General features: G+C 46.5%; 3 protein-coding genes and 1 pseudogene across 7 annotated transcripts in view; 3 read left to right on the top strand and 1 right to left on the bottom strand.

Annotated features, from left to right (window-relative positions):
* Positions 1-3,931, top strand: part of UNKL (unk like zinc finger) — a 46,446-nt gene extending 42,515 nt beyond the window's left edge. For all 4 annotated transcript variants that reach the window (XM_054589356.1, XM_054589355.1, XM_054589357.1 and 1 more), the window contains 3 exons: positions 352-554; positions 652-906; positions 1,832-3,931. In XM_054589356.1, coding sequence (XP_054445331.1) covers positions 352-554; positions 652-906; positions 1,832-1,987 — 614 coding nt within the window. In that variant the 3' untranslated portion in view covers positions 1,988-3,931. The remainder of the gene's footprint in view (positions 1-351; positions 555-651; positions 907-1,831) is intronic.
* A 505-nt stretch (positions 3,932-4,436) lies between these two features.
* Positions 4,437-22,998, bottom strand: GNPTG (N-acetylglucosamine-1-phosphate transferase subunit gamma). Its single transcript, XM_054589361.1, has 11 exons — positions 22,929-22,998; positions 22,750-22,807; positions 22,598-22,665; positions 5,916-5,970; positions 5,767-5,850; positions 5,578-5,671; positions 5,377-5,491; positions 5,225-5,307; positions 5,012-5,143; positions 4,838-4,919; positions 4,437-4,742 (listed from the first exon to the last, which is right to left on the bottom strand). The coding sequence occupies exons 1-11, from the start codon at positions 22,978-22,980 to the stop codon at positions 4,645-4,647; spliced, it is 921 nt and encodes a 306-aa protein (XP_054445336.1). The 5' UTR covers positions 22,981-22,998; the 3' UTR covers positions 4,437-4,644.
* On the top strand, positions 17,248-17,764 carry LOC129083564 (40S ribosomal protein S10-like; annotated as a pseudogene).
* Positions 22,999-23,045: 47 nt separating the features above from the next.
* TSR3 (TSR3 ribosome maturation factor) lies at positions 23,046-25,636 on the top strand. Of its 2 annotated transcripts, none has more exons than XM_054589359.1 (6): positions 23,046-23,223; positions 23,329-23,548; positions 23,924-24,117; positions 24,595-24,768; positions 24,918-24,981; positions 25,246-25,636. In XM_054589359.1, exons 1-6 carry the CDS (start codon positions 23,112-23,114, stop codon positions 25,433-25,435), a joined length of 954 nt encoding a protein of 317 aa, XP_054445334.1. In that variant the 5' UTR covers positions 23,046-23,111; the 3' UTR covers positions 25,436-25,636. The 2 variants fall into 2 exon arrangements, with proteins under 2 accessions (XP_054445334.1, XP_054445335.1); XM_054589360.1 differs by having other exon boundaries at positions 23,092-23,204.
* The last annotated feature ends 995 nt before the right edge of the window (positions 25,637-26,631 follow it).

Here is a 26,631-nt window from a genome sequence, read left to right as displayed (position 1 = left end):
CTCAAAGTATCTCCCATTGTTCAGTGACAAGTGACTCTTATCAACAGGTGTCACTTTTTCCTATGATGGGAGCTCTTTAAACAGAATCTCTTTGGGGGGCCTCAAAATCCTACACACATAAAGGATTCGTGGGAGCAGAGTTTGAGAAGCGCTGCTCCACACAAGGCAGTCACAGAAACTTTGAATTTATTTCCTTTCTGTTGAAACCCCACAGGGGGCCGGAAGTGGGCCAGGGTGGAGGATCAGGCAGTAGCCTTGTCAGTGGAGCCCGGGAGGTTCCAGAGCCCACCCGCGAGATGTCTGTGATGTCTCAGCACGCCTGAGGCTGACATCTGTCTCCTCCACACTCAGGTTTGAATGGTGTCCCCGGGAGCATCTGGGACTTCGTTTCCGGCAGTTTCTCTCCCAGTCCATCCCCCATTCTGAACGCTGGCTCTGCATCCTCTGCAAGTGCAAGTCCCAACTGCGCTGAGCTAGCACGGGTCAGGCGGCAGCTGGAGGAGGCCAAGAGGAAGATCAGGCAGTGGGAGGAGTCCTGGCAGCAAGTGAAACAGGTGAGTTCTGGGGAGCGGCCGAGACTCATGGGAGACTCATGCGTGTGCAGGACACCCCCTCCCCCGTGCTAGCCACTGCAGCTTTCCTGGGTTTCAGGCCTGTGACGCATGGCAGAGGGAGGCCAAGGAGGCCAAGGAGCGTGCACTGGCGGCTGACAGTGCCCGACAGCTGGCACTGCAGAAGAAGGAAGAGGTGGAGGCCCAGTTCAGGCAGCTGCAGGAGGAGCTGGAAGGCCGGGGCATGTCCACACTTCCTGGGCTGCGGGGCTGCAGCGACATCGGTGCCATCCCACTGCCCAAGCTGCATTCGCTGCAGAGTCAGCTGCGCCTGGATTTGGAGGCAGTGGACGGGGTGAGTCCTGCTTTCAGGTTCCAAGGTACCTGACATCCATCCCTGGCACAGTGTGTGCGGGGGGTGGGGGAAGAGACGACTGGGACCTGGCCTGGCTCTGCTTCTTCCTGTGTGGTCCCTTTCTCATCCGACTCCTCCGGTGGCAGCTCATGCTCTGCTCCAGGGAGTGTGTGCACCACCTCTCCTGCCAGGCTGGCCCTGCCCTTCCTTTCCGGAATCTGCCACGTTTACCCCCTCCTGTGCCCTCATGGATAGAATGGACGCCCCTCTTGCCCCACACAGTTGGAACCATGGTGTAGATCTGAGGTATGTCACCGAGGTCACCCTCCAGGGTCACTGGTCACCTCCCTGCCTGATTTCATTCTTCGTTTTTTTTTTTCTGAAGTAATGTAAAACCTGCTGTTTTCAGCTCGGCTAGAACCTCCTTCCACACCAGGGCATTTTGTTAGAACTGAGAGCATCTGGAAGGTTCCACAGCCCTGCCTCTTGACACTCTCCCCCACTCTGTTGACTGGCCAGGGTCTGGCTGCAAAGCACACACCTGATTGCTTCACTTCTGAGGCACTGTCTCGGGCCGTGGCTGTTCCCTTGACTAGAGGGCTGGGCCTCACATCAGGATCCCACTAAACCCACATCTTGGCACTCACCAGCCTCCAGCCGCAGGTCACAGGCCTCCTTCATGGCCCGGCCCTTCCCACACAGGCTTGGCCTCCCAGGAGCCAGTCTTCTGCTTGAGGGACTCGTGGAAAAGCAGCTTGAACCCTCATCTTTGCGTTCCTGGGATGACCCCTGGCACGGGTGTCCCACCCCAGCCCTCAGGGGGCCGTTACCTTCGTGTTGTGTTCTCAAGTCACTTTTGGGCAAGCTGGTGGCCAGGGGTAGGGTGGAGCCCTCAGTGACCCCAACCAACTTATCTTGCCCGCAGGTGATCTTCCAGCTGCGAGCTAAGCAGTGCGTGGTGTGCGGGGAGCAGTCCCGGGGCGCTGTCCTGCAGCCCTGCCAGCACCGTGTGCTCTGTGAGTCCTGTGTGGCCAATGCACCTGAGTGCCCCTACTGTGAGGGCCAGCCCCTCCAGTGGTGACGGCAGCCATGGTGGCCTCACTTCCTGGTGCCACCGACGTCGGGACCGCAGCCCTGAGCTACATCCACGGTTTCATGGTATTCTCCTCGCAGACCTTAAAGGCAAACCCACAGCACCCACCTGCCCGTTGCCCAGGGTCTGGGCGGGCACAGTAATTACGCGGGGTTTGCGGTCCTGACATTACTGTGACCACATCCTGGGAATTCACATCCTGGCCAAGCACTTTTGTAAATTGAGGAATTTACATGGACGGTCTAAGTTGCTATAAGCTGCTTTCTAGGTTCATGTTTTTTTAATATGCGATATGAAGCTTTGTATGTGTACTGTGAACTTAAAATATTTCCTATCGGTTGTTAATTCATAGTATGGTAAATATATTAGATTTCATATTCTGAAATTAGTACTTATGAAATGAGCATTTATCTAGTAGTGAGAAATGCCTAGGATTTTTATAGGTTTTAAATGAAGTGCAAACAAATAGTATTTATAGCAGAGTGATTATTGAAAGACATACATTTAGATGTTTTTAATTTTATGAAAGGAACTATTCCTAAACATGTGCACGCGCACACTAATTGGAATTTTACTTCCCAACACCGAGAAATGCGGGAGCTCAATCACGGGTCTATGACCCGTGGCCACTTTTTCTAAGTGCCTGTGCCTTGCAAAAGAAGTGAAGGGAATGGTTCTTTTGGTTTTATTTTTCTCCCTTGAAACTTTGTAAGACAATTTAATACTAGTTAAAAGTGCAACCAAGGGGGAACATTAATTTTAGAGAGCGAGCTGGTTCAGTCTCATGAGTCCCGTACGGAGCTGGCCGCTGGGCATCCCAGCTGGCCCCCAGTTACCCCCATAATCCTGGGACCACGAGGACTCCTGCCAGAGTGGGATATGCTCGCCAACGTTTGGCATGTTTGACTTTAGGGCAGCACTTTTTTGACATTGTCGTCTGATGCGTGTGTCCAGGTATTATCAGTCATTCGTAAGGACCTGGCCGCTGTGCTAGGGCAGGGGGCTGCCCTGAGGCTCTGGCTCTGCTGTGGGTCCCTTGGCCCCCAAGTAGCAGTCTGGCCTCAGGGCCACAGCAGAAATGCTCCTGAGAATGGGTGTGATTTCAGTGATGACTCGAATCTCTCTTGGTCCGTTATGGGTCTTTTTGTCTAGAAACCTGGGAAGAAGTACAAGATGTCCATAGGTTACCCCAGCGTTGCTCTCAGTGAAGATCTAGATTGCTGTGAGAGAATCTTTGCAGAACATGCCATTGCAGGGGTGGGAGCAGGTACCGGCCCTCTGGCCTGGAAGTGAACACTGATGTGTTTCTACTTGCCTGGGGCTTTGCCAAAGACTTTTAATAGCATTTTTAAAGTGCGAAGTGACTAGGCAAAAATTTTTATCAGTGACTAAATTAGAATGTATTTACTATAGTAAGACGTTTAAAACATTTTTTAACAAACTGATAAAAAGTTGTCATTTTAAGGTGGATCCATGACATTCCGCAGCTAGTGTGCTACTACTAAAGGTTAACTATTGACTTGGTTTTAGTGAAGATTTGTTTTTAATTATAGTGATGATTTATTAGCTCTTAGGAATTACGTATATTTTGTGCTATTGTTATCACTGTTTAAAATTATTTTTATTAGTATTTATGCACTTGTTTCCCATTTCAGGCCTTTGGCCTTTTTTTGGGATAACAGGACAGTGTTTATTACTGGTATCTAGCCTAGACATTTTCAGATTATAAACAATTAAGAACAATTAAGCTTTAGGTCTATTTATAAGCTACTCTGGTCAGTTCTGTGGAGTGTGGGGGCTGGAGTGTAGTGCTCACAGGGGTACCACAGCTGGGGCTGGGGGCGCAGCCTTTGAGCTCTCACCTTCTCAGGGAAGGTCTGGCTCTGAGAAGAGATGTGGTGGGAAGACCAAAGAAACATCCAGAATGGAATTCCGAGGGTGGCCAAGCGCTAGTAGGGCTGTCGCTGGGATATGCTCCCAGGGGCGCTGCCTTCTGCAGGCCTCACAGGATAAGCTGGGGACAGGCTCAGCCTCTTGGGGTTTCACTGTCCCATCTGTGGGTGAGGAGAGGGGAGTGCTGGGTGTAGCAGCAGAAGCCGTGTGGTGCTCAGTGTTGTCTCTCAAGCTCTAGTGTTCAATATTAGCGGTAATATTACATTGTCCCACCACTCATGTAACTGATCAGGAGACCTCAACTCAGTATGGATGCTTCATGTGCATTAATTTATGGAAGCCCCCAATCTGTATGTCTGTTCTTGAGTATTTAGATGAGAATGTTACTGGAATGGAACTTTCTTAACCCAGAAGGTAGTATTTATAATGCACAATCATTTACTTGTAGTGAATTGTTTAAAGTTGTTAACACTTGTTTAAATTTTTTTACACTATAGCATTTATGCAATGGTTTACAGAATTCATGGAATTATTTTTATCAGTATGGGAATTAAAACTTTGAATCTTTATTTGTCCACATCTTTCTGTACAACCCTGTGTATGAGCCACTGGCCTAGAAGGCAGAGAGGAAGCCCATCCTCTGCCTGTAGTGTGCTTGTCCCGGGACTTCTCACTGTACGCTGTGCTCCCGGCCTGCTCCTCCTTCCTGCTACAGGAAGCCAGTCTGGTTCTGTCTTCACGCCCATCCCAGGTCACAAGGTGTTCCCAAGCAACTGTGTGTTGCCATGTAGCTGCTCTGCTGTCCTGTCCATGGGTGTCTTGGAGCCCAAGTGCTCAGAGCTGGAAGTTTCTGCCAAAATACCAAGAGAAAGATAGGTCAGGGCCTGGTTCACAGGCAGCAGCTCCCAGAAATGGGGCTTGGCCCCTTCCCCGGGCATGATTTACCTGCAGGATTGCTATAGGGGATGCCATGTTGGGTCAGCAAACTTTTAAGTCTTTTAATCTCCTTTGACAGTTCTTTATGTGCCTGGAACAGAGAAATGTGAGGGGGAAGTCAAGTCCTTTGGCAGGAGGCTGCCTGTGTCCAGGGAAGCCGGTCCCCACTCCCGAAATCTGTACCTTATTGCAGCTCTCCAAAGTTTCAAACACCGGGCCCCGAACACCACCTTCCTGTTGTACTGACTCATTTTCTTCTGGGGTCTTTAAATAGCCAGCATCCTCAAAAAGTGTTCTGAGTAACTTCTCATAACCCTGCAGGTATAGGAAGAGGGAATACCCAGTTCCTGGTTGTGCCGCACCCAATCAAGGGGGGTGCCCACCACAGCACCGCACCTGGGAAGTGATTAGCTCATCAGCCAGGTCCTGTTCCACCCGGTCCCACCGCTGCTGCAGCGCCACAGGCAGGGCTGGGTACACTAAGATTCAACAGAACCCAGCCTTAGCTGAGCCCCTCTGCCCCGCCCCCCACAGCCCCAGCATACTACCTAACAAGGAGTGGGGGTGGCAGACAAGGGGAGTCTCGAAGGTCAGTGCGTAGACACAGGTGCTTGGCTCAGACACATGAGCTAATCGGTTGCTTTTTCCACAGGTAAGCTCCACCTGAGGGGAAACCTTGGTTGGCAGGTGGGTGAGGTAGGGACCCCTCTTCCACTCTCTCTTCCAGGCTCAGTCCCTCACGGCCCCACCTTGCTCTGCCGGCTCCGGGAGTGGCAGGAGTCACCGTCCCTCATCCACATGCCCCTGAAGGTGTTATTGGCAATTTCCCACTCGTGCCAAATGCTGGGGAGGATCAGAGCATAAGGTTGGGTTGGGTTGGGTGGGCGGCACCACCCCACGAGCCCGCAGCTACATACGTGTCCCCATCCCCAGCTCACCCGAGGATCCCGCTGTAGGCGTTCCAGCGGAAGGTCTGCTCGTGCTGGGTTACATTGTGGAATGGGCAGAACTCGTACTTGTACCTGGGGGTATAGCCACCGTCAGGGGTGCCCCAGTCCCTTCCCCTGCCGCTGCTCCCCTCACTCACGTGGACTCCACCAGGCTGAAGCACTTGCCAGAAAGTCTGAAGAGATGCACAGGCCCTAGAAGAGGAAAATGTAGCACACTGAGTCCAGTTTAAGAGCAAGTGTGCAGACCGGGGGAAAAACCCAATAACCCACAACACTGGGGCTATTCAGGAAAAAGGTTGGTTTAAACTTTAAGAACGGAGCACGGGAGCATGGGTGATGTCAGCAAAATCTCAGACTAGGAAAGCATCAAGCTCTACCCTGTGAAACATCCCAAGTGCAACTGGAAGCTGGCTGAGCTAACCTTCGAGGAGTTCTGGAAAACAGGTTTACAGCAACCAAATAGACACCAAGAACAAAAGCACCTTCAAGCTGGTAGCACAAGTGTTAGAGCATTTCTCTTGCCCTGTGCCACCCCCACCCTAGGTGTGGTCACAAGAGGCAAGTCAACCTTGTCTCCAACGTTCCAACCTGGCTGGGGGCTACGAGAGAGGACTGGTCTCCGTTTTGCCTAACTAGGACCTCAGGTGGGAATGTCAGCACTGCTCATGAAAGCTGCAGGGGGCCGTGAGACTCAGAACTTTGGGGCAAGAGGTTATGGGTAGACGCACACAACAGACCATGTCCCCAGGGAAAAGCTGGGGTGAGATTCGAGAAAGATATTTAAGAGCAGCCATGTACATGCCTGCAATGCACCTCAGGCTGCTGCTCCCTAGCCTCAGAGTTTGCCCAGCTATTGGTAAAGGTCTGCTCCAGTGCAGGGCCAGTCTGCAAACAACTGATAGAGGTGTCTTTTTTGAAAGGCCCATTTTTCAATAAAATATTGCAAGGCATACCAAGGAACAGGAAGATACCACCTATTCATAGGCAAAAACTGGCAGAGCCACCCCAGAATCCCAGACACTGGACTAAGTAAAGACTTTCAAACAACTATCTTCGAATGACATGTAGACAGAGATAAAAATTATAGAAGGAACCCTGACCGGTGTGGCTCAGTGAGCTGGGTGTCATCGTGTAAAAGGGGAGAAATCTTGCCTTGATTTCCTTGATTATGCTAAGTGAAATCAGAGAAGAAAAATACCATATGATTTCACTTATATATGGAATGTGAAAAAAACCCACCACCCACAAAGCTCATGGACGCAGAGAACAGGTGTTTGGTTGCCAGAGACAAGGGATGCAGAGGGTAGGGGCTGGTGGGGAGAATGGACGGCGGGCGCCAAAAGGTACAAACTTCCAGTTATAAAACAAGTAAATCATGGGGATGTAGAGTGTACAGCATGGTAACTGTAATTAATAATAAGTACTGCACCACATATTTGGAAGTTGCTTGGAGAGTAGATCATAAAAATTCTCACCACAAGAAAAAAATTGTAACTGTATGGTGGAAGTTAACTAGACTCACTGGTGATCATTTTGCAGTAAGTACAAATACTGAGTCCTTATGCTGTACACCTGAAACTAATGTTATATGTCAATTATGCAAAAAACAAACAAACAACCATCACAACCAACAGCCCTTCACAGGGAGCACAATATGATGGGAGGAGGCAGGAACGAAAGCACTGAGCATGCCTCTGTCTAGGGCTTTACATGTGAACCATGTGAACCTGTTTACAGGCTCAAAAGTAAAACTAAAAGGGTCCCTACAACTGAAATCAAAGGAAATGAACCTCAGAGGGAGAAGGATCACTCTTAGTGATTTACAAACATGTACTTTGATGAGATAATAGTAATACCATCTTTGAGTTTTGAAATCATCATACATATGTTTTAGAATAAAGCAAATAACTATGTGGATGATATTAAAAGCCACATCAGCTGATATGAGACCAAATCTTGAGCAAACAGAAGGGGAAAATCCTGCAGAAAACATCTGAATGACTGACAGCAGAAAGGGCTGAAGGAAAGGAGTACAAAGGCCTGTGCTTGAAAGGAGAGAACAGCACTGGTTCCTGTTTGCGCAACATCCGAGAAAAGAGGCAGTAACCAGAGACTGACCCAACAAGGCACATGTATTGGAAGTTGAGAGGATTTTAAAGCACCTATTAAAATATTCAGTCCTGGCTGTTGTGGCTCAGTGGACTGAGTGCTGACCTGCAAACCAAAGTTTCACCAGTTCAATTCCCAGTCAGGGCACATGCCTGGGTTGCGGATCAGGTCCCCAGTAGGGGACGTGTGAGGGGCAACCACACACTGATGTTTCCCTCTCTTTTTCCCTCCCTTCCCCTCTGTCTAAAAATAAATAAATAAAATCTTTAAAAATAAATCAAGAACTTTTAAAACAAAACTATATTCAGCATGAAGTAAAATACAACAAATGGATAGGAAATCTGAGCATAAATGAGAAAGAACTGAAGGAAATTCTAAAAATGAAAAAAGGTCAGACATAATTAGCAATTTAAATCCAGCAATATATAAAACATATGTACAGCTGACCCTTGAACATGGCCTGAAATTTCAAAGGTCCGTTTACATGTTGTTCAAGGGAAAACTACATTTTTGACTTGTGTTTGGGAATCCACCCATGCAGAGGTCCAACTTGAGTTATACGTGGGTTTTTGACTGCACAGGCGGTCACCAGCCCTAACCCCTGCACTGTTCAAGGGTCAACTGTATTCATCATGACCAAGTGGGGTTTATTCCAAAAATACAAGGTTGGCTCAACATTCAAAAATAATGCTCTTCCATTCACTATATATAAATAGCCTAGGAAAGAAAAACCCTATGATCATCAGAATAGGCGCAGAAAAGGCATCCGATAAAACTGAACACCTATTCATGGTAAAAACTCAACAACCAGGAAACTGGGAAATCCCCCTACTCAACAACTGGCTCTAAACCACCCTCAGCAGAACTGACAGGAGGAGACTGAATTAGGAGCAAAGGAGGGAATCCCCCTTCCACCACCACTCTCAGCAGGACAGGCAGCCTGGCCAGTGCAACGGGCAGAAAGTGAGAGGAAAGCAATGCATTACACACAGAGGGAACCCCGTAAGGCTATCAGCTGATTTCTCAGCAGCAACTTTTATAGGCCAGAAGGGACAACTTTCAAGTTCTGAAAGAAAGGAACCTACAATACAATCTAGAATGAACTACCCAGCAAGGCTGTCATTCAGAATTAAGGAAGAGAGTTTCCCAGACAAGCAAAAACTAAAGGGGTTCATCACCACTAAACCAGCTTTACAAGGAATGTTAAAGGGTCTTATTTAAACAAGAGAGGAAAGGCCATAACTAGAAATAAGAAAATATGAAAAAGGGATAAAAACCTCACAGGTAAAGCCAAATATTTGATAAACACAGGATATCAGACATTTAAAAAGCCATGATGAAGGTCAAAAGGAAAAAGTATCAAACTCAAACTACAAAAAGTAGTTAAGAGGATACAAAGCATTATCTAAAACATGACATCGAAAATATAAAGTGTGGAGGGGGGAAGTAAAAATACAATCCTTACAGAACATATTTGAACTTAAATACCTATCAACAAAATAGACTACTTTAGACAAAGAATGATGTACATAAACCTCATGTACATAAAGAATGATGTACATAAACCTCATGGTAACCACAAACCAAAGACCTACAAAAGACAAAAAGTAAAGTGAAAGAACCCAAAACACTAAAGAAAACCAGCCACAAGGGAAGAAGAGAAGAAAGGAACAGGGAGAATCAAGACGGTGGAGGAGTGAGTGGAAGTCACACTGACTTCCCCCTAGGACCAACCTGGAATTACAATTAAACTGTGGAGAAATCACCTGAAACAAACAACTGAACAATAGCAAAAGAGGAGCCTTATAACCTTGGAGACAGAAGAATCAACTTTAGCGCGCAATCTAGCTGGTAAGGAGTACAGTACAGGTCTGAGCAGGGTACAAGGCGAGCAGGGTACCCACGGGCGGCAGCACCAGAAGGATATTGAAATGGCCAGCTGGATCCCCCTGAGAAGAGCGGGGTCTAAACCAAAAGCAGGGATCTCTAGCCCACAGCACCAGAGCCCAAAATGTACACGGAAAACAGCCAGCTGCAAAAAGCGGCAGGGTTGCTCTCTGCCAGAGACAGGCGGCTGGAGACGCAAAGAGCCTTCTAAAGGGCCAATGCAAAATTTTTATTTGCAGCCACTTACCCTGGTCTCCGGCAAAGGTGGGGGAAGAATGGGCTAGAGATGCCTGAGGAGAGACTGGGGAAGGAGGAGGCTTTGGGGAGAGAACAGAGAGAGTAGCCAGAGGGATCCCAGTGCAGACTCCTCCCCCATGTGGCAGCAGCAAGAGAGGACCCAATAACGCTGCCCCCAGGAGGGACTCCGCCCCACCCTGAGCTGTCTAAGGCGGCCTGCTGAGTGCAGAGTGAACAGATTAACAGCTGAAGGAGACAGCCACAAACAGTAGGTTACTGGAAGTCTCAAAGAGACTGCCTAAGGTCAGACAGGGATGACATCTGGCCTCATCAGAGGCAGATCCAGAAAGTAAAAACGGCATTCTCCAACCATAGAAGTTCACACCACAAAGTCAGGAAATCAAGACAGATCAACTTAAGAAGTAGAAGCAAAAGAGAAGAGTCTCACAAAGAATGGGAAGACAAAGAAATATGCCCCACTCTAAGGAAAAGGAGGAATCCCCACAAAGAGAACTAAATGAAATACAAGCAAGTAAACTATCAGATATTGAGTTCCAAACACCAGTTCTAAGGAAGCTCAGTAAGCTCAGAGAGAATTACCAAAAAACGACAGGGAAACTACGAGGAACTTACTGCAAACTACATCAGCATGAAAAAGGACATAGAAACTATCAGTAAGAGACAAGAGGAAATGAAGAATACAATTTCTGAATTGAGTACCACAGTAGAAGGAATCCAAAGCAGGCTAGATGAAGCTGAGGACCGAATCAGTGAGCTGGAGGATAGGATAGGAAAAAAGCTCCCAGAAAGAGCAAGAAAATGAAAAAAGACTCAAAAAGAAGGAAGAGGCGTTTAGAGAAATGCAGGACAACCTGAAACATAATAATATCCATGTAATAGGGATACCAGAAGGAGAAGAGGGTGAGGAAGGGATAGAGAACCTGTTTGAAAAGGTAATGATGGAAAACTTCCCTAATTGGAGGAGAGAAAAAGTCACACAAGTCCAGGAAGCACAGAGGGTCCCATTCAAGGGGAACCCAATGAGGCCCACTCCAAGACACATCATCATGAAAATGGCAAATATCAAAGACAGAGAGAGAATCCTAAAGCAAGAGAGAAAGAGATAGTAACATATAAGGGAGCCCCGATACGGCTAGCAGCTGACTTCTCAACAGAAACCCTGCAAGCCGGAAGGGAATGGCAGGAAATATTCCAAGTCATGAAAAGCAAAGGCCTGCAACCAAGACTGCTCTACCCAGCAACACTCTCAATTAAAATGGAAGGCGAAATAAGGAGTTTCCCAGACAGAAGAAGGCTAAAAGAATATACATCCACCAAACCAGCACTGCAAAATATGCTAAAGGGACTGCTTTAAAATGAAGAAAAAGTTTCTATGAATACCCAGTTCCTTTCAGAGTTGCCAATACTTGATATTACCAATATTTTTAATACTCATTAGTCTGATTGTGACAATGATGTTTTTAATTGTTCCTTTACTATTTGTTGAAACTAAAGCTGTTTTAGTATATTTCCTGCCTATTTCTATTATTTTTTTAAAAAAAGCTTTAAATGACTTTTTTGTATTCTTTATCCATTTATTGATTAAAGGTTTGTAGACATTTTTTACCTAAAAAAAAACCCCCACAAAAACAACCCCCTATTAACTGTGTTTTAGATGTGTTGCAAATACTTTCCTATTCTATTCATTGTCCTTTAACTTTTTTTATATGTATATTACTATGTAGTCTTAAATGTTTAATATAGTCATCTTGTCAATATTTACTTAATAGCTTCTGGGGTTGAATATTTTACTTCAGGTCATGAAAAATATTAGTTCTTTTTTCTTCTAAAACTCCTTAGATTCTACATATTGATTTTTAACTCACCTGAATATTTCTTGTACGATGTGTGAAATAGGGCTCTATATTTGTTTTATTTCAAGTAATAGTGGTCCATGCACCTTATTTGTTGAATAAATCTTACTGTCCCCATTGATTTGAAATATCAACTTAATCATACATATATTAATCAGATATATACGTTTGTCTCTAGAATGTTCATTTTATTTCATTGATCTACATGATTATTTCTATGCTGGTGTCATGTTGGTTTAATTGCTGAGACTTTATAATGGTTTTAAATTTTTAAAAATATTCTACAATTACCTTTGACATTTAAAAAAATAAATAAAATGAATCTACATTTAAGAAAGAAAGAGATGGAACTCCGACCTTTTGCAACAACATGGATGGAAGTGGAGAATATTAAGCTAAGTGAAATAAGCCAGTTGATGAAAGACAATCACCACATGATCTCACCTGTAAGTGGACTCTATTCAAGAGAATAAACTAACGAGCAAAATAAACCACAGGCACGGAAAAATGGAGCAGACTGAAAGTGACCTGAGGGGAGGGGGAAAGAGGACAATGGTGGAAAGAAAGGGAAGGGACTAGACAAAGAACATTATGAACAACTTGTGGACATGGACACAGAGTGGGAACTGACTGTGGGAGCGGAGGGGGGGGATGGGTGGAGGGGGGTAAAGGGGGAAAAAAATTGAGACAACTGTAATAGAATAAACATGATTTATAAATTTAAAAAATATGTAAAATAGGGCTAATAAACTCAAAAGGGTAAAATGACAAAAAAAAAGAGAAGGAACAGAGAACTATAAAAACAACAACTAAAAAAGTAAAATGGCAATAGTACATACATGGCAGTAATTATTTCTTTTAAGATTTTATTAAATTTATTGGGGTGGCATTGATTAGTAAGATTATATAGGTTTGACATGGAGTGATAAGATTATATAGATTTCAAGTGTACATTTCTATGCTATATGATCTGTATATTGCACTGTGCACCTACCATCCAAAGTCAAGCCATCTTGTCACCATATATTAGCCCCACCCCAACCCCTTCTGTCTGCTGATATGTAATTCTTCACATGGATCAGCAAGAACCAGGCCTCTCCGGTCAACAGCAGTACTCTGTCTTTTCTTATGCCTAAGTCGTATTCCATTGTATATATAGATCTCATCTTCTTTATCCAGTTGAGGACACTTTGGTTATCTCCACATCTTGGCCACCATGCATAATGGTGCAGTGAACATAGCGGTGCATGTATCTTTGCTAATACATGTTTTCCAGTTTTTGGAGTAGATACCCCAGAGTGGGACTGCTGGTTCATGTGGCAGCTCTACTTTCAGTCTTTTGAAAACCCCCCAGGCTGTGTTCAGGGTGGCTGTACCAGTCTGTATTCCCACCAGCAGTGAATGAGGCTTCCCTTATCTCTACAACCTCTCCAAACACTTAGTATTACTTATCTTGTTGATAACAGCCATTCTAACAGGTGTGAGGTGGTATCTCCTTGAAGGTCAGTTGCCTTTTTTTGTTGCTGTCAGTTTCTTTTGCTGTGCAGAAGCTGTTTAGTTTGATAAAGTTCCATAAGTTAAGTGTAAATTACATTCACTGTGAATGGCTTAAGTGCTCCAATAAAAAACACAGGGTGGCTGAATAAAAAACATGACCAATTTAAATGCTACTTCCAAGAGACTCATGTCAAATTTAAAGACACAGTGAAAAAGGGCCAGAAAAAGGTATTTCATGCAAATAAACACGAAGAAAGCTGGGCACTCAGACAAAATAGAATTTAAAACAAAAAGTGTAAAAAAAGACAAAGAAAAACATTACATAATTATAAGGAGGTTAATTCAAGAAGAGGATCTAACAATTGCAAATATCTACACACCCAACACAGGAGCACCTAAATACAGGGTCGGGCAACAGCAGGTTTACAGTTGTTTGTGTGGAAAATAATATTATGATTTATAAGTTTATACAAGAATAAACTGTTTCACATTACTCACAACTGTAAACCTACTTTTTGCTACAGCCTGTATACAAAGCAATTATTAATGGACATAAAGGAAGAAATCCATAGGAATAAAATAATAGTAGGGGATTTTAATACCCCAACTTACATCAATGGATAGATCAGACAGAAAGTTAGTAAGGAAACAATGGCCTTAAACGTAGCATTAGACCAGGTCGACTTAAACATTTACAGAATACTTCATCTAAAAATTTCGGAATACACATTTTTTCCAACTACACATGGAACATTCTCCAGGAGAAATCACTTATTAGGCCACAAAGCAAGCCTCAATATAGTAAGAAAACAAATCATTTTAAGCATCTTTTTCAAACACAATGACAGGAAACTAGAAATCAACTACAGGAAAAAACTGGAAAACTGCAAATACATGGAGACTAAACAACATGTTACTAAACCACCAACAGACTAAAGAGGAAATTAAACAGGAAATCAAAAACTACTTTGAAACAAGTGAAAATGAAAACACAACTTTTCAAAATTTATGGTGTAACAGAGTGCTGAGCTAGAGGTCCCCAAGAACAGCGAAATCCGCCACTAACCTGGCTGGGGGAAGTGGAAATGGAGCAGGGCCACTGTGAGTTCCACTTTGCATATCTAAAGAAACTGGCCAGCCCTGGCTGGTGTGGCTCAGTGGATTGAGCGCTGGCCTGTGATCAAATCAAAGGGTCGCTGGTTCAATTCCCAGTACAGGGCACATGCCTGGGTTACATGCCAGGCCCCCAGCAGCAGGTGCGCAAAACGCAACCGCACAATAATGTTCCTGTCCCTCTCTCCTCTTCCCCTTCTCTATAAAGAAAGAAAGGGGAGGGAGGGGGTGAGGGAAATTGGCCAGTGTTTTAGTAACATTAAAGACTGTGCCTGCCAGAGAGATGGGCGTCACTCTAACTCTGGAGGGACTTTGCTGTACTTGCAAGAGAGGCTCCTTCATCCTGTCAACAGCAGTACTCTGCTGTTCTTCCTGGAGCCACACCTGCCCAGACTAACAATGGCAGCTGAGAAAGGCAGGTGATATGGCGAAGAGCAGAGACAACCCACTGTGGGAGGAGTCAGAAATAGCGTTAGGGAAGAAGACCCATGCCAGGATATAAACCCAAATACAGGGCAGCCACGAGCTCTTAAAACATGCCAAGGGCTTGGGAGGGACAAGCCTCTTGACCATGTAGCAGCCATGCAGGGTCTTGGCCATGCGGTTTGAAAGGATACAGAACCAGGCCCACCATGAGGATGCAGTTTTGGGTTAAGAGCAGCAGCCTGGCTAGCCAAGCACAGATGACTGGAAGAAGCCGGAACACAGACAGGAACCTGCCCACCTAAGCTTCAGACTTCTATTTCTTTTCCTGAGAGACGGTACCCCTGAATGCCCTGGTCTGGCAAGGGGAGGCAGGACTGTGTGTTTGTGGGTGTTCTTTTTTTGTTTCTAAAGGGCGTGGGATTTAACAACAATTCCTGCCGTTGTTCTAAACCTGTATAACTTTTGAATAAATAGTTCCTTTCCTTTTCCTAAGACTCTGACATTAGGAGCCACAGTTTTTTCGGCAACAAGCAATAGAACCCAGAGTGGTTCTGTTGTAATGGGATGCAACAGAAGCAGTTCTAAGAAAGAGGTTCAGAGCTGTACAAGCCTACTTCAACAAGCAAGAAAAATCCCAAATAAACAATCTACACCAAAAGGAGCTAGAAAAAGAACAAAACCCAAAGTAAATAGAAAGAGGAAATAATTAAGATCAGAGTGGAAGTAAACAAAATAGAAATTTTAAAAATAGAAGAGATCAATAAAACCAAGAGCTGGTTCTTATGTGACAACATAAAACTGACAAACCTTTAGCCAAACAGCAAGAGAACCCAAATAAGTAAAATCATAAATAAAAAGTTACTACTGACCCCACAGAAATAGAGAGCCATTAAAGAATAATATGGTTAAATGCCAACACATTCAACAATCTAGAAGAAATGGATAAATTTCTAGAATAACTTTCCACGACTGAACCAGAAAGAAATACAAACTATAAACAGACTAGCAACAAAATTGAAATTAAAGAAATCCCAACAAATAAATGTCCAAGAATATCGACCATTCAAGAATGAATACCTATCCTTTTTAAACTATTCCAAAAAACTGAAGAGGAAGGAACAGCAGCTTCCAAACTCATTCCATGAAGCTGGCATTACCCTGACACCAAAACCAGACAAGGACATTGGAGAAGAAGAAAATTACAGGCCACTATCCTTGATGAACATAGATGTGAAAGTTCTCAACATATATTAGCAAATGAAATCCAACAATACATTAAAAGGATCATGTATCTATGACTTAAGTGGGATTCATCCCAGGGATGCAAGGATGATTCAACAACCACAAAGTCAATCAACATGATACGTCACATTGACAAAATAAAGTAAAGAAACCATACGATCATATCAGTAAACGCAGAAAAAGCATTTGACGAATATTGGGTTGGCCAAAAAGTCCACTACGTTTTTTCTGTATGATAGTTCTAGTAGTATTTAGTTGTCTTTAACTTCATTCAAAGCAATTTTGTTAGACTGTATTGTGACAGGTCATATCAGTCCTATCAGCATGTGCTTAAAAAAAAAAAAACCTTACCAAAACTGGTGATTTTTTGTTCAGCCATTTTAATATTGAAGATGGAAGAAGATACACAACATCTTCAGCATATTAGGCTCTATTATTTCAAAAAAAGGTAAAAACGCAACTGAAATGCAAAAAAAGATTTGTGCAGCGTATGAAGGTGCTGTGACTGACCGGCATATGAAAAGAGGTTTGTGAAGTTTCTTGGTACTTCTGACATTTTGGCCAATAATTCTTTGCTGTGGGGCTGCCTTATGCATCGGAAGATGCTTAGCAGCACCCCTGGCCTCTACCCACTAGAAGCCGATCACCGGAGACAGCCGACATATGCAAACTGTCAAAACCAATAAAGTTATTGGTGAAAATGAAAAATGTCTTTTATTTTATGGAAAAAAATTAACAGGCTTTTTGGCCAACCCAATACCTTATAAATTCACTTACATGTGAAGTCTCAAACAAACACCCAAAAAACAAATGAATAAACAAAATAGAAACAGATACACAGAAATAGAGAACAAGGTGATGGATGCTGGGAAGGAGAGTTGCAAGGGGAGATTTTTTTTAAATGGGAGGGACAAACAAAATACAAAATAACAAAATAGTAGGGAAAAACATTGAGAAATGGAGCTAGTAACTAAACATGTTTCCTCAAAGAAAAGCCCAAGTCCAGACGGCTTTACAGTGAATTTTCTCAATTAAAAAAAGAGATAACTTTCCAGCTCTGACCCCGGACACAGCAGCTGTCATGATGTTGATGCCCAAGGAGAACTGGATTGCCGTTTGTGACCTCCTTTTTAAGGACGGAGTGACAGTCGCCAAGAAGGTTGTTCACATGCCTGAACACCCTGAGCTCGCACACAAGAACGTGCCCAATCTTCATTATCACGAAGGCCATGCAGTCTCTCAAATCACGAGGCAAAGAGAAGAAACAATCTGCCTCAGGACATTCCCATTAGTACCTTACCAACAAGGACAACCAGTATCTCCGTGATTACCTCTATCTGCCCCGAGACTGTGCCTGCCACTTCACGTCACAGCAGGCCTGGGACTGGCAGGCCAAGGCACCAAGGCCTGGAGGGCCAATGACTAGCAAGACTCCCAGGAGGGGAAGCTGACAGCAACTCCTGGCAAAAGAGCGCTGTGCCCCCTGGTGCCAACAAGGAAGCCGCGCCCAGGGCTGGGTCCAGTTTAAAAACACCTTTCCAGCAACTGAATTCCAGTTTAAAGGCAGATTTGGTTGTGGTTGTGGTCAACTACCTCAGTAGAGTTGGAGGGATTATTCTGTGTTGAATAAACATAAGGTCAGAAAATACAAAATAAAGAAGAAAAAAAAAGAAATACCATCTCACTTAAAAAAATAAAAATAAAAGAGGCTTAAAGTACATGAGGGTACATGTCAAGCATACACAACATGTAGACCTTAGATACTGATGCAGACAAGCCAACTATTAAAAATTTATAGGCCCTGGCCAGGTGGTTCAGTTACCTGCAACATCATCTCAAATACCAAAAAGGTTGTGGGTTCAATTCTCAGTCAGGGCACATACCTAGGTTGCGGGTTCCATCCCTACTTGGGACACATACAGGAGGCAACCAACTGATTATTTCTCCCTCTCTCTCAAATCAATAAACATATCCTTGGGTGAGTATTAAAATAACATTTATGAGACAATTAGTGATATCTAAAACACTTGAGGGGATTTTTGTTGATTGGTATGAAATTCCTAGTTTTTAAAAGGTGTGATGAAGATATTGTGGCTATGCCCTTAGGAGATACATATGAAAATATTTACAAATGATGGAAGAAATTTGTTTCAAAGTAGCAAGGGTGGCTGAGAGAAAGCAGAGGGAGGGTGAGGCTGGCTGGGGACGCTTGGGGCCTCACACTGCCCTTGCTTCAGTTTTACGTATGCTTGAAATTGTCCATAACACAGAAAAAATTTAAGATGAAGGAAAAATCAAAAGTGAAAAATATGGAACAGCAAGTAGTAAAGTTGAACACAAGCAGATCCATTATGAACAAAACTGCCCAATGAAATTGCTAATAGAGAAAACAAAGATGTGCTCTGATGTCCACCTTTGATGCAAGGATAAGAAAGACCCCGACAGGCCCTCTTCGCCAGAGCCAGCTCTCTCTTTCCTTAAGTCTGCCAGGCATAATTAACTGCTGTTTTTCTGAGCCTCTATTCTCAGGACTGGGAGATTACTAAAAGCATCCCTCACAAAGGTGTTTTTAAAACTTATACTAACAGGGTGACACACCAGAGCACCCTGACCGTGAACCCAAAGATGAACAGCAAGACAAGCGAAAGCCTGCACCATCAGCCTGAAACCTCCGGAGTTACAACTCCTTTCCGTGACTACTGAGCCACTCTTCCGCCTCTTCCTTTTTTGATCCAATAAAAACTCACAGCCCCTGCCCCGCAGGGCTGGTGCACTTCTCCACACCCAGCCCTTACCCTCTCTTGGGAAAGTAAAAATAAAACTTTGCTCTCTGCATTTTCTTGTCCTTGGGAGTTCTTGCACAGCCTGCGTCACCAGCCACCCTAACTCTTGGTTGGACACATTCTAAAGTAAACTAAAAAAACCTCTCAACCCTCAGTCATTTTACAGTTAGTAGTAATATTGTTATTATACCTCTAAAACCATCTTACTGTAAATTATACGAGAAAACAAGTACAGGTATTTATGTGATTAAGGAACTCAGCTTTTTAGTGTTAGAGAAAAAGGCAGGAATAGAAAATAAAGGGGAAAAAAACCAGTATTATGACATTTCAGTTGGAGACTTAAAAGCATATCGATTTCATCTATTCTTTCAGCATCAATACATACATAATGTGTTTTTTGTTTTGAAATGTTCAATAACTATAGACTTACAAGCAGCTGCAGTCCTCACAGAGAGAGGTGGTTGCAGTCAGCCAGTCTCCCTCAAGACTAACACTTCACACATCATATAACAGTAGCACATCACCAAATGATGAAATTAATATTGGCATGGTACAATTAACTGGACTACAGACCATACTCAGATGTCACCGGGTTGGGTTTTTTGTTTGTTGGTTTGCTTGTTTGTTTTTTCTCTTCACCTGAGGACATTTTTTTCATTGCTTTTAGAGAAAGGCAAAGGGAAGGGAGAGAAACACTGATGCAAGAGAGAAGCAACAACTGGCTGCCTTCTGTATGCACTGGAGCCAGGATAATACACACCTGGACCAGGGATCGAACCCACAACCTAGGCATGTGCCCTGACCAGAAATCGAACTCACAACCCTTTGGTTACAGGACGATGCTCCAACGGAGCCACACTGGCCAGGGCAGATGTCAGTCACAGTTTTTATGTGTACCTGGCAACGAGAAAAAGCTAGTAGTACTGAAAAAGTAGCCAGACATGGGACTGCGCCCCTCTATTATCTGAAATCTAAGCGCTGCTGAGAATACTCTGTAGTGACAGGTTGGGGTTTGGGAAAGGGACAGAGGATCTCTGGGAGATGTGACTGTCCTCCACTTTATTTTGGGTGGCAAAGATATGCTGAACTGTCAAACTTCATCAGACTGAACATGTCAATTACACTTCAATAAAAATACAGTTTAAATGGGAGTCAATAATGATATTTGAAAAGAAAAAAGAAGAAAAAGGAATTTTTTTTTTAAATCCTCACCCGAAGACATGTTTCCATTGATTTCAGAGAGCAAAAGTCGGGGGCGGGGGGCGGTTAGGAGAGGAAGAGAAACATGGACTGGCTGCCAACACACCCCAACCCAACCAGGGATCAAACGCACAACCTAGGCATGTGCTCTGAACTAGAAAGCTTTCCATGCACAGAACGACTCTCCAAATGACTGAGCCACACAGCCAGGGCAGGAATGCTCTTCTTCACCAGAGACAACCACCTAATAAATGCAGAAGGCAGGAGGGAAATAGAAAATCAGCACTCTTCCCGCATCAAGCTGGGGTGTAAGGCTACTGGGGACAATACATTCACTGGAGCCAAATGGGCCCACAGACAGCACCATAAGAGCAGCGAGAGAATCCCACCTCCACAATGGACTGAACCTGGCAGCACTCACTCTGACGTGATGCCCTGTATAGCCCACTGCTTCCCTAAGCGGTATTCATACCCCAACTACTTGACCTGCCTGTAGTCAAGCTCTCAGGCCTACTTTCCCACTTCCGGAACATCTGTGTAAAGCAGAGCAAGCTAAATAACATCATGAACCAGACGGATCCAGGAGGTCAAACATTCTGTAAGGCAATTGTCCTGGACCCTCCTGCAAAGTGAATGTCATAAAATTTCTTTTAAAATAGGGGAGGGATGAGAGGATGGAGGGGACCTGTTCCACGTTGAAACTAGACACATGATTTAACAAAACACGTGTGACCCTTGATTGATCCTGGTGTAGGACAACTGCAGAAGGCATTCCGGGGACAACTGAGGAACGTGGATGTGGACTCGTTTTATTACATTACTGCTATTTTGGGGGGTGGGGTGGGAGAGCACAGTGGAAATATTTAGGAATAAAGTGTGATGATGTCTATAACTGAATATCACATGGTTTAGCAAAATGAAAAGTCCACTTTCTGAAAAATGAAAACAGAAAGATGAAGCAAGCAGGCAAGATGTTAACTTGCACTGAGGCAGGGTATGCTGGGGTTCACTGTCCTATTCCTCTGTTTCTCTATGCAATACTTTCCATAATAAAAAGGTGAGACAGATGTGTTTAGTGTGAAAGCTCACATCTGTCCCCTCTCTCTCTCTATCTCTCCACTCATCCTACCCCCCACTAGTCCCCTCTGGCCTCAGGATCCTTGCTCAAGGCCTTTATCTCGCTACTCCTTTTGTTGGACCCCTCTTCCCACTCTACCCTCCCCGCTGTATCTACCTTTATCCCCTACTCCTTTTTCTCTTCTAGCCTGGACCAAAATATCACTTCCCAGTCTTTTCCTGAGCTCCCTATTTTAAATGACAATCCCCCCGCACCCCGACACGCACCCTGCTCTTCACACCTGCAGTGAATCTTTCATTATTCTACACTTTACCTACTTTTTTTTTTTTTGCCTACTCCTCATTAAACACTTAAAGTCCACGAAGACAAGTATTGTATGTTTTGTTTTTTTCTGCATCCCCAGCACAGACCCTCACACGCAAAGTATTCAATTGGAAATATATTGGATTTTGCCCTGGCTGGTGTGGCTCAGTGGACTGAGCACCAGCCTGAGAACCAGAGTTGCCGGCCAGGTCCCCTGTAAGGGATGTGTGAGAGGCAACCACACATTGATGATTCTCTCCCCCTTTTTCTCTCTCCCTTCTCCTGTCTAAAAACAAATAAATAAAATCATATATATATATAGGGTTTTATTTTTTATATTTAATATTCATGTACCAACCTGGCCACTTCTGGGACCCTGTCTCAGGAAACCACTCATACAATCTATAGAGACAATCCCTACAAGACATATTCTTCACAGCACTGTTTCTAATGACCAAAAAACGTAAACAACATAATGCTTAACAATTACATAACGCAGAGCCATCCTATGGAATATCAAGTATGAAGTGAAAAGAATGAACACCTACATCCATCACCAGTGAGAGTTCCAAAACACACCATGAATGACAGCAGCAAATTCGCAAACCAGGGTAGCAATACGGTTCAAAGAAACAACGCAAATGGTTTGATCCCGGGTTTTGGCACCCATAAATAAATAAATATTTTAAAACTCACACGACAAAAAAATTTACTACTTTTTTTTTTTTTTACTTGTATACTTAAGCACGTAAAATCAGAAAAGCCGTCCGGAAGAATGGACGCCAAATTGTTAACAAAGATTACCTCTAAAGAAGAAAATAAAGGACTACGTCCGGGGTCAACTATTTTTCTGGAATATTATTGCGCACTCAAAAATAATTTTAAAAGGCTAACAAACCAATGCATAAGCCTCCAGGCCCTAACTTTGAGGACCCCTCACCCGCGACGCCATCCTTCCCTTCCTGCCCGCTTCGAGCAGGCTCCCGCGCGCGGACCACCCCGGAATCCAGGCCAGCTCCCTGTTCCCTCCCTGGCCACAACCCCATCTGCCGCAGGAGTGCTGCACTCACCAGAAACAGGAGAAGGATCCCTTTTGGGCTGCAGGCGACTGGTCTGGGGCAGGAATGGGTTGTTGAGCCTGCAGGAAAAACTAGGATCAGGAGAAAACCGGGCCCTAAAACGCCCCTCGGCCCACCCCGCCGCGCCACGCGAGGCTGCTCACCCGAACGTGTTGGGCTCCTCCACCACCTTCATCTTGGCGGCGCCTGCATACACGGGCCCTAAGTAGAAAGGGGCGTGAGGTAGCGGGCGCACAGAACGGGCTGGGGCGCAGGGATGGGTGGGAGGGGGTTCGGGGTCGCAGGAGCCAGGGTGGGGCGCGCCGGCGGCCGGGACACTAACCGTACGCCGCGAGCTCGAGCAGCACCAACCAGCGGGCCAAACTCGCAGCCATCACTCCCCGCGCCGATTGGGGTCGCGGTCACGTGAACACCGCCGGGTCACGTGAGAGCCGGAAATGGAAGTGGGGCCCAGCTAGGCTTACTAGCCTTGTCTCTACTGGCAGCGGAGGTCCTGCTCTGCGTTATGGGTCGCCGGAGGGCAGCGCGAGGGCCAGGGGCCGAAGGCGGCCACACTCGGCGTCCCGCGGGCCGATCTCTGGAAGCGTTCGCTGAGGAGGTGGGCGTCGCGCTGCGCGGTGAGTGGGGAGTGTTTCGGGGACGGAGGCGGGGCTGGAGTCGGAGGCCGAGGATGGGCCGGCTGAGCCGCGCCTGAGACCGGTCCCGATCTCTGCCCGGTGCAGCGTCCGTGAAGCCGGAAGCGGCCGAGGACGCGGACGGCCGGAGCCCGGCGCGGCTGCCTTGCACGCTGGCCATGTGGGAGCTAGGCCACTGCGACCCCCGGCGCTGCACCGGCCGCAAGCTGGCCCGGCTAGGCCTGGTGCGCTGCCTGCGCCTTGGCCACAGGTTCGGCGGTCTCGTGCTCAGCCCCTTGGGCTCCCAGTATGTGTCTCCTGCTGACAGGTAGGCGCAAGGGGCTGGCGGCGAGGGGGTGGAAATGGCCGGGGTGCCTGCGTGGACTCTCTCGTCCTAAAAATCCCCCGACTCTGGCGCATCTTTCTTTCAGTATTCACCTTTTTATACCTATTTGTCTGGTTTTCCAGCACAGAACCCAGAATATAGTAGATCTCAAATAAATGTTTGTCACGTGAATAAGTGAGTGTTCCAGTTCCTTAGCTACTTCAAAGCTTGGCCTGTAAGGGCTTTTGGGGGTTATTTAAGGCAGGGGAATGATGTCCTTTTATCTCTAGTGAGGTCAGTCCCCAGGGACATACTTGTTCTAGGGCTATCATCAAGGTGGTGTTGGCCACCAGAGGAACCCTACGTTGCTCTTGGCAGGCAGCTGGTGGCACAATCAGGGGTGGCTGTCATTGACTGCTCCTGGGCCAGACTGGAGGAAACACCGTTTGGGAAGATGAAGGGGAGCCACTTTCGGCTGCTGCCCCACCTGGTGGCAGCCAACCCGGTGAACTACGGCCGGCCCTGCAAACTGTCCTGTGTAGAGGCTTTTGCGGCCACCTTCTGCATTCTGGGTGAGTGTCAGGGCAGCCCAGAGGCCTGCCTGTGCTCCCAGCAGTGTGTTTTCTTCTGGCAAGTCCCAGGAGAAACTAGGGTGTGCATAGAAATGGTTGAGATGGACAGGCCACCTTTTCTCTTCCAGCTCCCACTTAAAAGTCCTCACCGCATGGGTGGCAAAATGAATTGCTGGCCTGCAGCACTCCTGTTTGGCCTTGTTTTCACGGCACCACTGCCTTGAGAGCCCTCCATCACCCTCTAGCTCATCCTCAGAGACTTTATGGTCCCAGTAGAGGTCCAGATGGGCGGCCCCATGAGACATGGGCAGGGGAATTTAGTGGGCTTCAGAGGCAGCCATGGGTTGTCTGGACTCTAAGGTGGTGTCTGGCAGGGACTTTTTGGTGTCTGAGGCAGCACTGAGTATGCTGGGGGACCCACTTAGGATTGGAAAGGGATTGTTGACATTCTTGGGTTTCCTGTTTCTGTGGTGCCAGGCTTCTCAGACCTTGCTGTCATTTTGCTGCGGAAGTTCAAGTGGGGTAAGGCCTTCCTAGACCTGAACCGTCAGCTCCTGGACAAGTACGCAGCCTGCTGTGGCCCAGAGGAGGTGCTGCAGGCAGAGCAGGAGTTCCTGGCCCATGCCAGGGAGCGCCCCGAGGAAGAGATCGGTGAGGCCTGGCATGGACGTGAGCGCCCCCCTGGGTCGGAGCCAGGATCCTCCATGGCTGCCACCTCTTTGAGAAGCTCCAGGAGTGGAAGGCTGGGTTCTGCTCAAAGGTCACCTACATGTCACTCTTCTCTCTGCTCTTCTGTTCAGATCCCTTTGATGTGGATTCAGGACGAGAGTTTGCAAACCCCAACAGGCCCATGGCTGGCACCCAGTAGGTCCTCACGCCTCCCAGTTTTGTGACAGCTCAAATCCAGGGCTGTCCTCTGCCTCTGGCCTCGGCCCCTCCTGCTGCGGGGTGGGGAGGAGATGGTGATTTTAACTGTGGAAAGGGGGGTGTGGACATCCCACTGAGAGATTTCGGTTTTGAGAACACAAGGAGTAGGAGGAACTTGTACTCGGCCTGGGTCAGTGTGCCAGGGAAGGATTGCCTCAGACGAACCGCACATGCATTCTATGAACAAACCCTTCTTTCCAGGCTGCCCAGAGACAGTGGTGACAGTGACAGTGACAGTGAGGAGGAGTCTGAGAAACTTGCGCCTGAAGCTGAGGATGGAGGCGGCAGTGGCAGCAGCTGCCCAGAAGAGGAAAAGAGGCTGGAGCAGGAGTCAGAGGCCAGGGCCACCACCGAGGTTTGGAAAGGAATCAAGAAACGGCAGAGAGACTGAAGGTTGCAGACATGTATTTTTTTGAGGCAGAGTGATGAGGAAATAGAGAGACTGCAGTGGGATCGGTGGGAACAAAGAGGCCTGGCGGCCTGGGCGCATTACATCTGCAAGCAGCACTGGACTCGGTCAGGTCCTCTCCCAAAGCTTCTACTGGAGCCTTCACCTGGGTCCTGCCTCGGAATGCCCAATGAAGCTGCCGACAGGGAGACTGTGTGAGCCTCTGTTTCTTTGCACTTGGCCAGGGCACTGGGGAGACTCTCAGCCGCTAGTGAGGCTGACCCTGCCTGGAAAGGCCTGGGCTGTGGGGATGGCGGGCCACGGGACAGGTCTTGGGTGGGTATGAACATGTCCGTGCAGGGAGAAGCCAGGCAGGTGCCTAGTCAGCACGGAGCCCCCTATACTGGCCCACTAGCCTCATAGAGTGACCCAAGAGACCCTCTCTTGGGCCTAGGATCCAGGTGGGGGGACCGGAGATCTATGATATTTTTAGCAAACCTCTCTTCCCCGTGTCCTCTGTGGATGGAGGGTTCTAGAGCCCAGAGAGGGTGAGAACACCGGCTGCTCACTTTCTCCCTCTACCTGGGGCCCTGGGAGCTGCTTCTCTTCGTGGTTTGGGCTGTTCAGACTCAAACTCTGGTCCTCCTGCCTCAGCCGAGTGAACTCCTCTTGCCCTCCCCCCAATCCCAAGAGAGACAAGGACAGAGCTTTCTCTAAGATGACCCTGCTGGGGCACTGGTGACATTGGTGGTGGACCATTCTTAGTTGGGGAGAGGGACCTGCCTGGTTTATTGCAGGATATTAAGTAGCATCCCTGAACTTTGTTCACTGGTACCAGGGGCACCGCCTTCAGTCCCCAAGTGTGACCACCAAAAATGTCTCCAGATATGGCTTAATGTTCCCTGGGGGGCAAAGCCCACACTAAGAACCCTGCTCTAAATGAGTGCCTGCCCGCCCTGGGGCTGTGGAACCCCTAGTAGTCAGGTGGGGAAACTCACCTGGTGGCCAGGCTTCCTCCGCTCCACATCCAGGGGGCAGCAGCTGACTGCCCAGATACAGGGTTCGGGGGTGCTTGCTGGGTGCAAGGGATTCACAGCACATACCACATGGACACGCCAGGGCAGACGGGAGCCAGAAGGCCCAGCCACAGCACGATGCCACACAGCAGGGGGGGCGGGGGCGCCACGAGTCCTGACATT

Source organism: Pteronotus mesoamericanus, unplaced genomic scaffold (assembly GCF_021234165.1).
Source record: "Pteronotus mesoamericanus isolate MK-2021 breed Mesoamerican mustached bat unplaced genomic scaffold, CSHL_Meso_final scaffold_167, whole genome shotgun sequence".
Taxonomy (NCBI): domain Eukaryota; kingdom Metazoa; phylum Chordata; class Mammalia; order Chiroptera; family Mormoopidae; genus Pteronotus; species Pteronotus mesoamericanus.
This window is presented reverse-complemented; position numbering and strand designations above follow the sequence as displayed.